General features: G+C 54.9%; 6 protein-coding genes across 6 annotated transcripts; 4 read left to right on the forward strand and 2 right to left on the reverse strand.

The window, feature by feature from the left end:
• Nucleotides 1-133: 133 nt before the first annotated feature.
• N7532_007627 (C6 zinc finger domain protein) lies at nt 134-1,239 on the reverse strand (the record flags this gene model as incomplete). The annotated part of the gene is made up of 2 exons (XM_056620119.1): nt 134-979; nt 1,039-1,239. The coding sequence occupies 2 exons, from the start codon at nt 1,237-1,239 to the stop codon at nt 134-136; spliced, it is 1,047 nt and encodes a 348-aa protein (XP_056470925.1).
• Nucleotides 1,240-2,379: 1,140 nt separating this feature from the next.
• N7532_007628 (cation diffusion facilitator family transporter) lies at nt 2,380-4,132 on the reverse strand (the record flags this gene model as incomplete). Its single annotated transcript, XM_056620120.1, has 3 exons — nt 2,380-2,780; nt 2,844-3,754; nt 3,891-4,132. The coding sequence occupies 3 exons, from the start codon at nt 4,130-4,132 to the stop codon at nt 2,380-2,382; spliced, it is 1,554 nt and encodes a 517-aa protein (XP_056470926.1).
• Nucleotides 4,133-6,551: 2,419 nt separating this feature from the next.
• N7532_007629 (uncharacterized protein) lies at nt 6,552-8,219 on the forward strand (the record flags this gene model as incomplete). The annotated part of the gene is made up of 1 exon (XM_056620121.1): nt 6,552-8,219. One exon carries the CDS (start codon nt 6,552-6,554, stop codon nt 8,217-8,219), a length of 1,668 nt encoding a protein of 555 aa, XP_056470927.1.
• A 581-nt stretch (nt 8,220-8,800) lies between these two features.
• Nucleotides 8,801-9,157, forward strand: N7532_007630 (uncharacterized protein; the record flags this gene model as incomplete). The annotated part of the gene is made up of 1 exon (XM_056620122.1): nt 8,801-9,157. The coding sequence occupies one exon, from the start codon at nt 8,801-8,803 to the stop codon at nt 9,155-9,157; it is 357 nt and encodes a 118-aa protein (XP_056470928.1).
• A 138-nt stretch (nt 9,158-9,295) lies between these two features.
• Nucleotides 9,296-11,055, forward strand: N7532_007631 (cytochrome P450; the record flags this gene model as incomplete). Its single annotated transcript, XM_056620123.1, has 4 exons — nt 9,296-9,514; nt 9,596-10,229; nt 10,288-10,610; nt 10,681-11,055. The coding sequence occupies 4 exons, from the start codon at nt 9,296-9,298 to the stop codon at nt 11,053-11,055; spliced, it is 1,551 nt and encodes a 516-aa protein (XP_056470929.1).
• A 473-nt stretch (nt 11,056-11,528) lies between these two features.
• Nucleotides 11,529-13,860, forward strand: N7532_007632 (putative C6 transcription factor; the record flags this gene model as incomplete). Its single annotated transcript, XM_056620124.1, is given in 5 exon segments — nt 11,529-11,641; nt 11,700-11,822; nt 11,882-12,617; nt 12,689-13,614; nt 13,626-13,860. 5 exon segments carry the CDS (start codon nt 11,529-11,531, stop codon nt 13,858-13,860), a joined length of 2,133 nt encoding a protein of 710 aa, XP_056470930.1.
• Between the last annotated feature and the right edge of the window lie 575 nt (nt 13,861-14,435).

Here is a 14,435-nt window from a genome sequence, read left to right on the forward strand (position 1 = left end):
GGTGGAGGGTCATCCTCGGGCTACAGCTGAACTGCATATAACTTAACTGTCCACTGCCGCGGCTGACAAATCCACGCGGTGCCGACAGCCGCCGAAGCGGAGGAGGCAGCGGAGTCAACACGCCGAGGGAGATTCATCCTGTCTGATTCGATGCAGGCGTGGCGGGGGCCATCGACTGCGCATGGCGTGATTGCCAGATCAGCTCCAGCATGTCTTCCAGTCGTCGCATGGTCCCGTTATTGGTGGCGGCCCTGAAAGCCAGTACCTGGTCCATCAACAGCTCTCGGTCGGACGTAGATCGCAGGTGTAGGCCGATCGCCAAGAATGGCCAGCAATAATAGTCAGCATAGTAGTCTGTGGCGGGCTCAAGCCGTCGCACAATGCCCATTCCCTCCTCGATTAAATGGTCGATCTTCGGGTCGACTTCAGCTAGCTCCGACCCGGATATCTGGCGAAGGAGAATTCGGCAGCCGAGGATATACAATCTGGGTCCAGTCCAGGCAGTTTCCAGGTTGGCTTGGTTATTGGCAGTTGTATTTTTGCTGGTTTGTGGGCGCGTGCACCGATCCCACTGCCGTAGATCGTCGTCCAACTTCCGACACTTCTGTGATGTGATGTGTTTGTTGCGCGAGGACTGGTATAGTCGATAGACGGTGTAGATGCATCGAAATAAATAAGGGGGGAACCCCAGAACAGGAGAATCCGGATGAGACAGCAGATGTGGCCGAAAGTGTTGGCAAATGGCCTGCTCTGAGAGCGAGAGGGCCATTTCAATTTCGTCGTGATGGGCATCGCTGTGCTGGAATGGGAGACTGGTCGCCACATGAAAGATGTAGGACTCCCGCACGAGACGATGCATCGCTTGTTCGGCTTGAGAAAGTTGCCCGTAGATGAGAGAGTCCCGAGAGTGGAATTCAATCAATCTTGCGGCCCCAACCAGATGAATTTCAATCCCTGGAGAGCCCTTTGGCTTTGCTCGCTATATAATTCCAGTCAGATAGGACACAAAGGAGGTATGGGATCATACTCAGGGTGTACCTCGTATATGCATAACATCATGATGGTCAGCATAGCAACGACCCATTGGCTTTTCAGGTTACGATCGCTAAGCACAACGCGCAGGCCCGCGACGGCCCCGGTGTAATGGAATCGGGCCAGTTGGCGGAAGCAATCGGTGTCGGTTGGGATCTCAGCACCACAACAGGCCAGCAAAGCATGCATGCAGAATGGGTGATTCATGGCGAGAAGCATTGTCTCCCTGCTTAGACCATTGATCACCGAGCCATGTGTGGCTGGTCGAATCAGCTGGGGAAGAAACGTAGTTTTGAGAAAATCAAATAGCGGTCCGCTGTTGGCTGTGATAGCAGAGGAATAACCAAGGGGCAGATGCTGCAAAGATGGGAAAAGCGGCGATGGTGGACCTAATGATGTCGGACTCGCGCACTCTTGTACGACCTTGGAGGGGAGATCATTCTCTATCGAATGGTGCGCTCTCCTACGAGTATGGGGAAGGGGGTTGTCGAGCGATTGCCAGACGCAGGCCAGCTTCTGTCTGGTACAATTTTTGCATCGAGTGCGAGTTTCATCGCATTTCTTCTTTCGATTGCGGCCTGTCCGTCGTAAACCGTTTAGCATTCTGCGACATATGATATGGCCAGGGAAACTGACACGTCAAACAGCCCGTTTTGGTTCGCAAATGGGCCGGCCGTCGTCGAGCGCGACGGTAGGTCGTGCGTGAGGCCGCTTGGTCCGACTGCGGTGCCGGACCCTCGTGGCCCGCCATGTTTGTCACGGAGGTGAGGCCTGTAAGCGCAAGGCCAAGTGGTTGGAAGCCATGAGAAGGATCCGAGGCGGAAACGCGGAGGGGAACGGCGATTCTCGGGTGTGGCGGCGGCTGTTCCTTCCACAATACAAATTACATAGCACCTGACTCGCACCACGTATGATGCAGTGGGGATGAGTCATGCCATAGAGCATTCATAAGTGCAACTGTGGGAAAGCAATATGTATCAGAAGAAAAATAATTGGTCAAAATCGCTTTGTATATTGGCTTTCCAGACCCACCACGAAATAAAATCACGTGATCAACACCCACCAAGATATCGCGAGATTCCTCAAGGACAACTAAAAGGTACCCTAAGGTATGCGGCGATCACATTGTTGTACAATCATCCCAGACAAGGTAGCTACCTGGGAGCCGAGCAGTTCCCTTGGGACTTCGGTAGCAAGGCTAACATTTGGATTATCACCAAATTGAATGCGACACTCTATTGGGATGCTGCGAAGACTGAACAGCTAAGCGTTTTGACAGGATGTATGCATTCATTTTAATGATACGGCCCAGTCAGATACTACTAGTAGCCATGTCTATTCCGTCTGCTACCGGTCTAGCTGATTCATATGGCTCGGCAAGTTCCAGGGATCGTAATCCAAATGTACAAAAGCCCGATCGACGGTGGGCACACTCTCGAGGATATACTGCAGGCTCTCACCCACATCGTGCGCATCGCGCAGGCTTGTCTTTTCATCCACGACCAGGTCCACTTCGACGTTGAGTTTGTCCCCTGCGTAGTAGGCCTTGAGGTCTTGGATTTTCTGGATGACGCGCGAGAAGCGCATGGTCATGTAGAGCAGGATATTGTGGTCCTCTGGGGAGGCAGCGGCACCGGTCAGTCGACGGATATATTCACTTGCAGTAGAACCCCAGTTCCACATGATATACACCGATAGGACGAGGCCGCCCAGGGGATCCAGGTACCAGAGGTGGGCAAATGAACCGACTGGCGATGGTTAGCTCCAATCCAAAATAATACAACGAGCGAAGAAACCGTGAGGGCACCTACCAAGAGGGAAGATGATGCTGAAGGTATTGAAAATCACATCCGTCATGGCGTCCTGCGCCAGAACCTGTACGCTGGGGCTGGGTATGAGACGGCACCAAATCCAACAGAGTAATTTGACAATGACGGTCGCTGCCATGAGCACCAGGGAGGGCACAGACAGCTGCACGAGGGTCAGATTCTCGCCGATCAAGCGATTGAACGACGTCAGCCCGACTTGAAAGAAGGAGGTGACCATGATGACGGAAAAGACCAAGACGCTGAGCGGTTCCAGCCGTCGTCGACTGATCGGGTACCGATTTCGGTCTTGCCGGCGGATCATGATATTGGTAGTCCATACGATGGCAGTGCTCAGGAAGTCGAGGACGCCGTCGACGAGACCCGCCAGGACGGACATGGAATTCGTCAGCACCATAATGGCCACCTTGGATGCCAGCAGCAGCACATTGGCCACGAAGTTGATGCGAATGGCTAAGTTGATCAGACGTTCCTCTTTCTCAGGAGGCATGCCACTGTGGGATTCCAGATCTGGCATGGCGTGGTGGGAACAAACTTCCTCCTCCGCACTGGGTTCGAGCAAGGGTGCGGTCTCATCGGGGATGCGATAGAGGTTATGTGGCGTGCGCTTGATGCGGGCCGCCTTGGCCTGGGCAGCGGTTACCTCGGGAGGATTTTCGGCGTGTTGCTGGTATGCATGGTCTTCCAATGCATGTGGATGGTGGTGGTGGTGGTGATGATGATGATGGTGGTGGTGGGACTCGTCGTAGTCGTCGATGAGATTGTGCGGAAGAGACGAGTCCAGCAGACGGTCGATATAGAGATACTGTGAGATAACGGCGTTGTTCCGCTCGTAGTATTTCCGGCTTCTCCAGTCAGCTTGGACGGGGATGACCCGCGCTGGGGATTCAATGGGCCTACATTGGTTTCGAAAGGTCTTTCAGGGTTTCCGGGGGTCGGTAATAACGTTGCCTGAAAGCCTGCGGGTCAGCCTGGACGGGGGTCGCAGCCTCCACGCCGTCGGAAGCGCCATGGGGATGAGGGCGCGCGCACCATTCATAGCGGGGATTGCTGTGCCCAATCAATTGCGAACCACGGCGCAGGAACGTGGGTGGCTCCTCATGCAGCTCGTGCAGCGCCGTGCTGGAGCCGCGACTTGGCAAGAAGTTCAAGAAGCGCTGCCCGCGGGTCGAGAGGATCTCGCGTTCGGGGTCGAGGCTGGGTTGCCGCGGTCGCAGGCCCGGCGACTCGGGCGAGGAGGGCGAGGAGGGGGAAAGCGGTATGAACTGCGACATGATCGCCGCGCCTTGCTTTTTTCTCTCCCGGAGGTTTGGGAGATGCCGATGCCGAAGAGGCGTCACTTTGGGCGATGTTGGGGTGCGCGGCGTGAATGCCTGAACAGTCAGGCATTCCGGAGGACCGCCGTGAAACCTGCAGCCCGCAACCAATTGGCGAGGTTCCCACATCCCTCGATTCCAATCCCTGGAATTTGGAATTGGGCGTGGAATACAGTCCTAAAAGTATCCTAGCAGTACTACCAGCCGTGTGGTGGTGCTGAATGTACCAAGTGCACTATAGTACACTATTGAAGTGCTGTCAACAATGCCAAGGCCGGCCCAACCATCTGGTACTATATACGTATATTGTATGGTCTGTCTGCGACTAGACAGCGCCTGACTATATGGTAGTGTACTAGTACTACAACTAGGGTATCCTCCTTAGGATAGTGGATTTGCACAAATGTTCACAATGGTCAATCCATCATGGCGACAATACCATAAAATCCCCAGTCATACAGTAGAGCAGATAAAAATCGCCTATCGCTTATCGCCTATCTGTACTCCCTTCTTGAGTAGGTACTGTAGTGTTGTATGTCCATAATCATGGACCCACTCGCGAGGCTATCAATTGAACCGAGCTGAGCCCGCTACGGCCTGACAGAATCTGGCCCGAGTCTGCTCGACTCGACTCCAACAATGTGCAGCACATGAGGATCCCCAAGAGATGCCACGGCTTTCGCCCCGAGATCGCCTGCACTGCGGCCGATCGACACCGGCCCCAACGATTTCCACTCAGCTACCCGCCACAGATCGAACAGGCCTTCTACCACGGCGACCACTTCGACCTCGTCCCGGTCCCCAGTAGCGTCGATTCCGCTGCGCCGTGCTTACCTGCTGGCGTGTCCTATTGCGCCCGATCACCTCACCGTCAGTGACTCCCGCGGAGGAAGGGGGTAGGGTGCGCGCTGTCGCGGCCGGGCCGTGAACCTGCACGTCCAGGGCCAGATGCATCGCGAGTGCGATGCAGCCCTGAGGAAGAAGGCGAGCCTACGGTAATTGCCGGGTACACACCAAGGCTGAAGTGCAGGCGTTGAACGGCTGGCTCTAGCGCAACGGAGTTGTGACCAACACACAACGCAATTGGCAGCGCTGACGGGGTATTACAAAGGACGAAAGGATGATCAACGACGAAATCAATCGCTACATGGACTGTGCCGCTCTGTCTCCTCCGCATAGTTTCATGATGGCGGTTTACTAGTAGGAAGCTGTCAGAAGCAACCAAGCAAAGCGTGTCACAGCCTGTGTGTAATATCCCATTGGCCCTTCAACGGCCACTTCCGCCTGGCCACCCCGTCACTCCTACATACTCTCCTGTCAATAGGTGACCGATAGGGCCTTCCGGCTCCCGGTGGTGTTGTCCCATACGCCCAGCCCACGACGATCCTCGTAGGAACAGGTCGAAATAGGGCTCAGGCACGAAGCCCCCCGAGCAGTTCCTGAGGAGGCGCTCACATGGACGGGGTTGACGACCGGATTCCCCCACGCGATGATGGGTGCCCAGACGGCCTGCAGGGAGCGTGGGGAGGGCCGCATGCAGACAAGCAACAGCAACAAGATTTATGGCCCGGAAGCCGTCGATCCGCCAATTTTCAGGCGGGACGCAAGGGTGTTCAACCGGTTTTGAGGGCGATTTGCCCTGCGGTTCTGACATCACTACCCGACGAAACAAGACGCGAGTCGCTGGGCTGGTGCGACGTGAAGGTAGCCGCCCGGCTTGCTCAAAGCGGCAACCCCGATAACCGCCCAGCTTCCCCGGATTGAGCAGCCTCAGGCGCGGGGGCCAATCATGGGGCCGCGGAGGCCTCGGGATGATGTTTAAAGTGGGTCCCTTTTTGCTTGCCACCCGAAAACAACAAACCCCAATGGATTCCCCCCAGCAGCACCACAGCAGCACGAGAAAAAAAAAAAAAGGAGGCAGGAGATGGAATCTAAAAGCGGTGGAATGCAAGGCAGCACACAGGCAAGAGCGCAACGGATAAAAAAAGAAACCACGAGATCGAGGCTCTATCGGCCGAGGTTTGGGACCAACTATTCGCGAAAACCATAGCTGCGAACGAGCATCCTTTCATCGCGGCTGCATTACGTAGGAGTCAATGGTGGAATTGTCCATGCGACTCTGGGGGCTGCAACTCCACAAGGCGAGGCCGGGTATATATCGTTCGGCGCCAGTTCTTTGACGTATTTCTCTCTCTCATATCTAACCCCTGCCCTCTACCTTTTCGTGCCCTGAAAATTGCGGACCCTTCCCCAGACTTCCAGAATCTGGAGAACGAGACGACACCCCCACCCAATCTGCATTACCCCCTTCCGTGGACCTCCCCCTTTGAATCCGCTTCACGCATAGTGGGCGCACGCCGCCACCACTGTGTGGACCATGGCTAGCGACGGGCGCTCTCCAATCCTGGAGAATGAGAAGGACTCCACGGACAAGCCCGACTTCCGGACCCCAAGCTTCAGTCCCACGAGCCGCCCAGCCGATTCACATGCTGAAAATGCAGCCGAACCGGACCACGACAGTACGGCCTCGGCCACCTCGAGCCCCACCGAAAAGGAACGGCCCGATGGCAAACGCGAATTGACCGAGGATGATTGCTGGGACTGTCTGGGCTTCAGTTTCCCTTGGTACAAGCGCTGGACGATTCTCACGGTCATTTTTACTGTCCAAATGTCCATGAACTTCAACAGCAGTGTGTACCCCAATGCGGTCACTCCGCTGTCCGAACATTTTGGGATCAGCGAGCAAGCGGCCCGGGTCGGCCAGATGATCTTCTTGGTCACCTATGCGTTTGGCTGTGAGCTCTGGGCGCCCTGGAGTGAAGAATTCGGTCGCTGGCCCATCATGCAGCTCAGTCTGTTCTTCGTCAATATCTGGCAAATCCCCTGTGCCCTCGCCCCGAACTTTGGCACGATCGTGGTCTGCCGTGCGCTCGGCGGTTTGAGCTCCGCCGGCGGCTCTGTGACACTCGGCATGACCGCCGACATGTGGGAGCCGGATGACCAAGGGTTCGCGGTTGCATATGTTGTGCTCTCGTCGGTCGGTGGCACGACCATCGGACCCGTCTTCGGCGGCATGATCCAGCAGTGGCTGGACTGGCGCTGGAATTTCTGGATCCAGCTGATTTTCGGAGGTGTCACTCAGCTGATGCACTTCTTCCTGGTGACTGAGACTCGTGCGACGATTTTAATTGACAAGGAGGCCAAACGACGCCGGAAATCCGGTGAAGACCCGAATGTATACGGACCGAATGAGCTCAAGGAGCCCCGTCTGAGCGCCAAGGAAGTCCTCCATATCTGGCGTCGACCCTTTGAGATGTTTCTGCGTGAGCCTATTGTGCTCTGTCTCTCGTTGCTATCTGGTTTCTCGGATGCCTTGATCTTCACTTGCATCGAGTCCTTCAACCTGGTGTTCAAGTTGTGGGATTTTGATGCTCTCCGGATTGGTCTGTGCTTCATTGCAATTGTGGTTGGTTATTTGGTTGCGTATGGGATTTTCCTGCCGGATATCCGCCGACAGCGGACGGTCCGCCATAAGGAAGGAAATGCAGCGCGCGTTCCAGAACGTCGCTTGTTGCTTCTGCTTTTCATTGCTCCGCTCGAGACCATTGGACTCTTTGGGTTTGCCTGGACGTCGTTCGGGCCTGAGTGGAACCATTGGATTGTGCCCCTGGTTTTTGTATTCCTGATTGCAATTGCCAACTATGGCATCTATATGGCCACGATCGACTATATGGTGGCCTCGTACGGGCCATACTCCGCCTCGGCCACTGGAGGCAATGGCTTCGCACGAGACTTCCTTGCTGGGATATCTGCTATGTATGCGGCCCCGATGTACAGCAATATCGGCGGCAAGTTCCACTTGCAGTGGGCCAGTACGATTTTGGGTGTGCTAGCCATTTTCGTGACCATTCCGATCTACATCTTCTACTGGAAGGGCCCCCAGATTCGCGCGGCCAGCAAGTTCGCCCAGACCCTGGAGGCCGATCGTCTTCGCGGGGTGGAGCGCCGTGCTAGTCGTGTGAGTGCCAGCCAGCTCCAGGCCTAGCCTTCTCTCGAGTCGGCTCTGTCCGAGTGTTAATCTGAGAATTGGATTCTTCTGTGTTTTCTATAATATTCCCCCCTTCCCCCGGCTCCTTGACTGTCACTCTATTATATGGCGTTTGGCACCCTTGTACGTATTTCTTAGTGATTAGCCTCTATACCTTACTTGCCGAGCCCTGCTCCTTGCACTAGGCTACGGTGTGCACAAAGTCTATGAGTTCATGATCGCATTGAAGCCCGCCACCAGGTCAAACTGTCGACGCAGTTCTCGTATTCAATCGCTCGATCAATACTTCATTGGCGCGGACCCGAGACCAGGTGCACGGTGAGCTGCCATGGGTCGCCGGTAGAGTTAAGCTCAAGCCACCGGCCGCTAGCCCCGCTATCCAAATTGTCACCATGTGGTGCAACCGCGCACAGCTTGACGGTTGTCGATGCGTCCAACCACCCTGACTCCCAGTGCCATGTTTCATAGTATGTTAATATGCTGCAGTATCACTGCCCAAGCCATCTGGGGACCACTACCTGCCTACATAGGGTTGGTATATCTCCGTTCCCGTTCCCGCAGGTTCCCCACGCGCCGGGATGGATTCCGCAGTTGCATTCCTGCGCGAGACTGCTCGTTCCCCGCGGCGGTCGCAATTCGGCAGGGATGGCGGGAAGAGCGCTGGATTCCGAGACGCCCGCACAGCCTGCACAGCCCGCCTGCCCAACTGGGCCTTTAGTAGTACCACGACTAGTACCCCAGGGTATATCGAGGACTCGTGCAAAAGGCGGAGGGCGGAACAGGGATTCCGCGCCTCCACTTGGGGCGCGGACGGTCGCGAGACGTGCCGCAATGTGGAGCTGCGCCGGCCAGCCAAATCGTCGCAGATGCTAATCGCGGGGCGAGCACAACCGCCGATAGCCTGCGTGCATACCCACGTCCCTGGGGTACCCTAGGGTCAAGGGCGGCCTAGAGCCCCTAGGGTGATGCACCGCGACGCAGTCGGAGTGGCTAAGCCGTTCGGGCTCCGAGGCCGCAATAAATACCTGCCCCTCCCCCGGCGGTCTGCAAGGCCCCAAGGACTGTCGCCCGCCATGACTGTGCAAACTCTCGCCATCGCCGTTGTCACGGCCATATACTTCATCATCAAGTATCTGAACCGCACCGATGTCCCCAAAATCAAGGGCCTGCCGGAGATCCCCGGAGTGCCCCTCTTTGGCAACCTGCTGCAGCTGGGAGACCAGCACGCAACCGTCACTGGCAAGTGGGCAAAGAAATTTGGCCCAGTCTTCCAGGTGCGCATGGGCAATAAGGTAATGATGGCCAAAACAGGCAGTCCCAATGGGACGCCATGAATGCACTGGACTTTGGACAGCAGGCTGACGCAAGGATAGCGCATTGTGTTCGCCAACAGCTTCGATTCCGTCCGCCAGCTCTGGATCAAAGACCAGTCGGCGCTCATCTCGCGCCCAACCTTCCACACTTTCCACAGCGTAGTGTCCAGCTCCCAGGGTTTCACCATTGGCACCTCCCCCTGGGATGAATCGTGCAAGCGCCGCCGCAAGGCAGCCGCCACCGCGCTGAACCGACCCGCCGTGCAGTCATATATGCCCATCATTGACCTCGAGGCGAACTCCAGCATCAAGGAGCTCTACCGGGACAGCAAGAATGGAACGGTCGATGTCAATCCTACCGCCTATTTCCAACGCTTTGCCCTCAACACCAGCCTGACGCTGAACTATGGGTTCCGCATTGAAGGCAACGTGGATGACAAGCTTCTGAAGGAGATCGTCGATGTCGAGCGAGGCGTGTCCAACTTCCGCAGTACCTCCAACAACTGGCAGGACTACATCCCACTTTTGCGCATCTTCCCCAAGATGAACAACGAGGCGGAAGAGTTCCGTGCCCGACGTGATACCTACCTGACCTTCCTGCTGAACATGCTGAAGGATCGCATCGAGAAGGGCACGGACAAGCCGTGCATCACGGGTAACATTCTCAAGGACCCGGAAGCAAAGCTGAATGACGGTGAGTACCGAGAAATACACCGTGGTTCGATGTACAGGGCACTAACGCAGAATGTCAGCCGAGGTGAAATCGATCTGTCTGACCATGGTCTCCGCTGGATTGGATACCGTTCCGGGCAACCTCATCATGGGTATTGCGTATCTGGCCTCCGAGGATGGCCAACGCATTCAAAAGAAGGCTTATGAGGAAATTATGAAGGTCTATCCTGACGGCGATGCTTGGGAGAAATGCCTGGTAGAGGAAAAAGTGCCTTATGTCACCGCTCTAGTGAAGGAGACTCTGCGATTCTGGACCGTCATTCCCATCTGCTTGCCTCGCGAGAGCACCAAAGATATCGTCTGGAATGGAACGACTATCCCTGCTGGTACGACCTTCTTCATGGTGAGTTTATCCTAGTCATTTTCATCTCCCTCGCCATTTAAATAGCGCGCCAATGCTGATTCCATCTCAGAATGCGTGGGCGGCCGACTACGATGAGGATCACTTCGAGCAGGCCGACAAGTTTATTCCTGAGCGCTATCTCAATCTGGGCGAAGCCTCTGGAACTCCCCACTACGGTTATGGCGCGGGATCCCGCATGTGTGCTGGCTCGCACCTGGCCAACCGCGAGCTGTTTACGGCGTTCGTGCGCCTGATCACGGCCTTCCAGATGCACCCGGCCAAGCAGGCCAGCGATCGCCCAGTGCTCGATGCCATCAACTGTAATGCCATCCCCACAGCGCTCACCACCGAGCCCAAGCCGTTCAAGGTCGGCTTCACGGCGCGCGACCCGAAGAAGCTGGAGCAGTGGATTGCCGAGAGTGACGAGCGGACCAAGGATCTGTGATCCGGTCCAAGATGACGATACTTTGTCTCGTGACCGAGCTTCCTGATTCTAAATTCGAGAAGAAGGGAGGCTCTTGTATATAGTGCACCAAATATTTCCGGTTTTTCGTATGTGGTAGAAGATTCAGAGCGGTATAAAAGGAGAACCGCGTCCCTAGCAAGCATGAATTAGTGACTTGGATTTTTTGATACATGACCTGTACATGGGCTAAGCAATGAGATCATGCACGATTGAAAACAAGATTAAAATGATCTTCGATCCCGGTATATTTCACATCGTATACATTACATTCCTCAGGGCAAGATGTCTCGTAATGACCGAACCGGCGCAGCCCATAAGTAAATGCGCGCGGGTCCGGGGAAACGCCACTGGGCGGAATTCCCCGCACTCGCCTTCCCTCCTCCAACCTCCTCGACTCTCCTGCACGAAAGTGCCACAAGTAAATCCCCTGGCGATTGCGGTCGCACAGCAGCATGGATCTCCTGCAGACACACGCCGATCCGGATTGGGACAAGGCGACCGGGGTAGACGACCCCCAGGTCGAGCGCCCGCGGAAGAAACGGCGCAAGTACATCGCGCGAGCCTGGTACGTTCCTCTCACACAACCCAAGTCAGGGTCTGGCGGTATATTGACTATTATACAGCAATGAATGCAAGCGCCGGAAGATCAAATGCAACGGGGAAGGCCCCTGCCAGCGCTGTGGTCGGCAGCGCCTCGAATGCGTGTACGTTGAGAATGCCCGGCCGGACAGCACCGGTGAGCATGAGTATGCCACGTCCCGAAAATCCAAACGGTGACAACCTGAATGAACACTGACTATTGCAGAAACTTCGAGCGGCTGTTTGAGCAAATGAAGTCAATGCAAGATCAAATCTCGACCTTGTCCGCCGCGGTGCGCTCTATCGCGTACAGCGAAAACTCGCCTGTGGGTGGGGCGCGCTCGAGCATCGTTGGGCCAGCAACGGGCTCCTATGGGCTTTTGCCGACGCAACGACCATTTGGGAGGGTTTCGGTGGCTCGTGAAGCCCCTTTTCAAGGCCCGACAACTTCTGCTTTCAGTTTTGATCTTGCCAAGTCCAGCCTGCAGAGCCGGGGCATCGTCGAGCATAATGAAGAGGCCAACGAGGAAGGCGATTTCACGCAAGAGCCATCACCTCTTGCCTCTCCGGTCGCCCCGAACCATGACATGGAACTACACCAGGCGATCTACCCGTTATGGGCTCTACCAAAAGCCGAAGCATTACGACTGTGCAAAGTCTACGAGGAAGAAATGGGAATTATGTACCCAGTGTTGAAGCTTTCAGAGCTCCTCGACCAAGTGCATACACTCTACGGCCTAATGGACCGAACATTGCACACGGATACGGGAGCTGATGGACGAAACGCGCTTGACCGCGAAGATGTGTATATCCTTCGTTTGGTTTTTGCGTGCGCCTTGACCGCAGAAGCCAGCGGTCGCAGTGAGCAGGCGATCTCGCTCTTCGACAGCGTGCGAGAAGTGCAAGACAATTGCGTCTGGGGACCACCTGATATTAAGAGCATCATATTCCTCACGCTTGTGGTAAGTAACACCTTGATGAACAAGCGAGCTCTCGTGATTCACAGCAGCGATAGTCAATATTCTATTTTCAGATGGACGAGGAGACGCTTGCATGGCGTACCATCGGGATCGTGGAACGCATGTGCCTGGAAAAGGGTCTGCACCGACGAGAGACTTTGAATCAACCAGCTATTCTGGCTGCCGGAAAAGACCGTATACTGCGTCTGTTCTGGTCCATTTACATCCTTGATATGCGCTGGAGTTTTGGGACCGGGATGCCGTTTGCCTTGGAGGACACAGACATCGACCCCTGGCTTCCCGAACCAGAGGAGAAGACACCATACCTACGAGTGATGATCCGCTACAGCCGCATTGCGGCCAAGGTCTGGAAATTCATCTCGGCATTTAACAACACCAATGAAATCAAAAAGGACGAGATGAATTATCTGGACTGGCAAGTCCTCCGCTGGGAAAATACTATTCCCGTCTCATTGCGTTTAGTTCACCCCAGTACGCCCGAGTCCAATGCCGCCATTGATGGCCCTCGAAGCCTGCGACGGTTGCGGGCTTTGCTTTATCTGCGCGCGAATCAGCTGCGCATGCTCATCCATCGACCGGTTCTACACACGGCGGGTCATATTGCGCGATATCCCGGCGAGGCGGAGACGGTTGTAAACATTGCCAAGGACACCATCCAATTTATTACTCGACTGAATGAGACTTCCGATATTTATCAACTCCAACAGGTCGCCTTCAACTGGTTCTTGGTTTCTGCACTGGCTGTGCTATTCCTCGCCGTTGCGCAAGCCCCCGCCCAGTTTAGCAGCTCTTGCAAAGAAGAGTTCTACTGGGCGTTGGAGCTAGTTAAGGGTTTCTCGTCCAAGTCTTATATCTCACGACGTCTCTGGAGATCGATTCGAAGTCTGCGTAAGCTTGGCCCTGAGCTGGGGCTGGGCGTGCAGAAGGGACGGCAATGCAGTCGTGCCGGTGCCGAGGAAGACGAGAATGGAGAATCGCTGTATCCACAAGGAGCCTCCCCCTAGCTGCAGATTCGAGTACTCTTAACCAAACACCTTTAGATGGCGCACAGATGACACAGGAGCTGATGGAATGGTTCGAAGCCGTCGGTAATCTGGAAGATCAGATTATGGGCGTTGGGACTGGTCCAGTTCCGGAGGATGGCCCGTGGCAGCAAATGCCGAATGGCGGGTTCATGTTTGACTACGGAGCAGAGTTATCGAGTGTCATGAAGGATTGCTTCTAGTCAATGAATCCTCGAGTGGTGTTATATTGCCGTTGCTGCGAGTCTCGCGACTCGCGCAGCCCACCAACCCAGAAATTCATCTTGATACTCTATAAGATAGAATTTCCCACTTTCCAAAATCGCGATGTAATTTTTGATCAGTATAACACTTAATAGTAGTGAATTAGGGCATGGGAAAGGTAGTAAACCCTACGCTAAGCCCTGTGATATTATAGTTGACGGGTGCGGGACCCACCATGACTCAAAGATTATATCTTTTATTCTGCTCGCTTCCATGAGTCATAGAATGGCCGAGCTTTCATCAATTCCCAGCATGTTAGCTCAGGGGAAGAGCGCCGGGCTCATAACCCGGAGGACCCTGGATCGAAACCAGGACATGCTATCTCACATTCTTTTTAATTTTTATACATCGTCCACCCCTTATGAAAACTTTAGATTTTATCGATTGTCATTGTTTCATTATTTTAATTTTCAACATTTTCATTCCTTTTCCATCATTTACTTCCCAAGTCATCTCTGCTATGGCTCTTTTCGAGCTGCGGGTACCCTTGATTAGCCGCGTTTTTGGATCCCTC

The sequence above is a fragment of the Penicillium argentinense genome, assembly GCF_028826775.1.
Source record: "Penicillium argentinense strain IBT 30761 chromosome Unknown utg000009l_segment0_segment0, whole genome shotgun sequence".
Lineage (NCBI taxonomy): Eukaryota > Fungi > Ascomycota > Eurotiomycetes > Eurotiales > Aspergillaceae > Penicillium > Penicillium argentinense.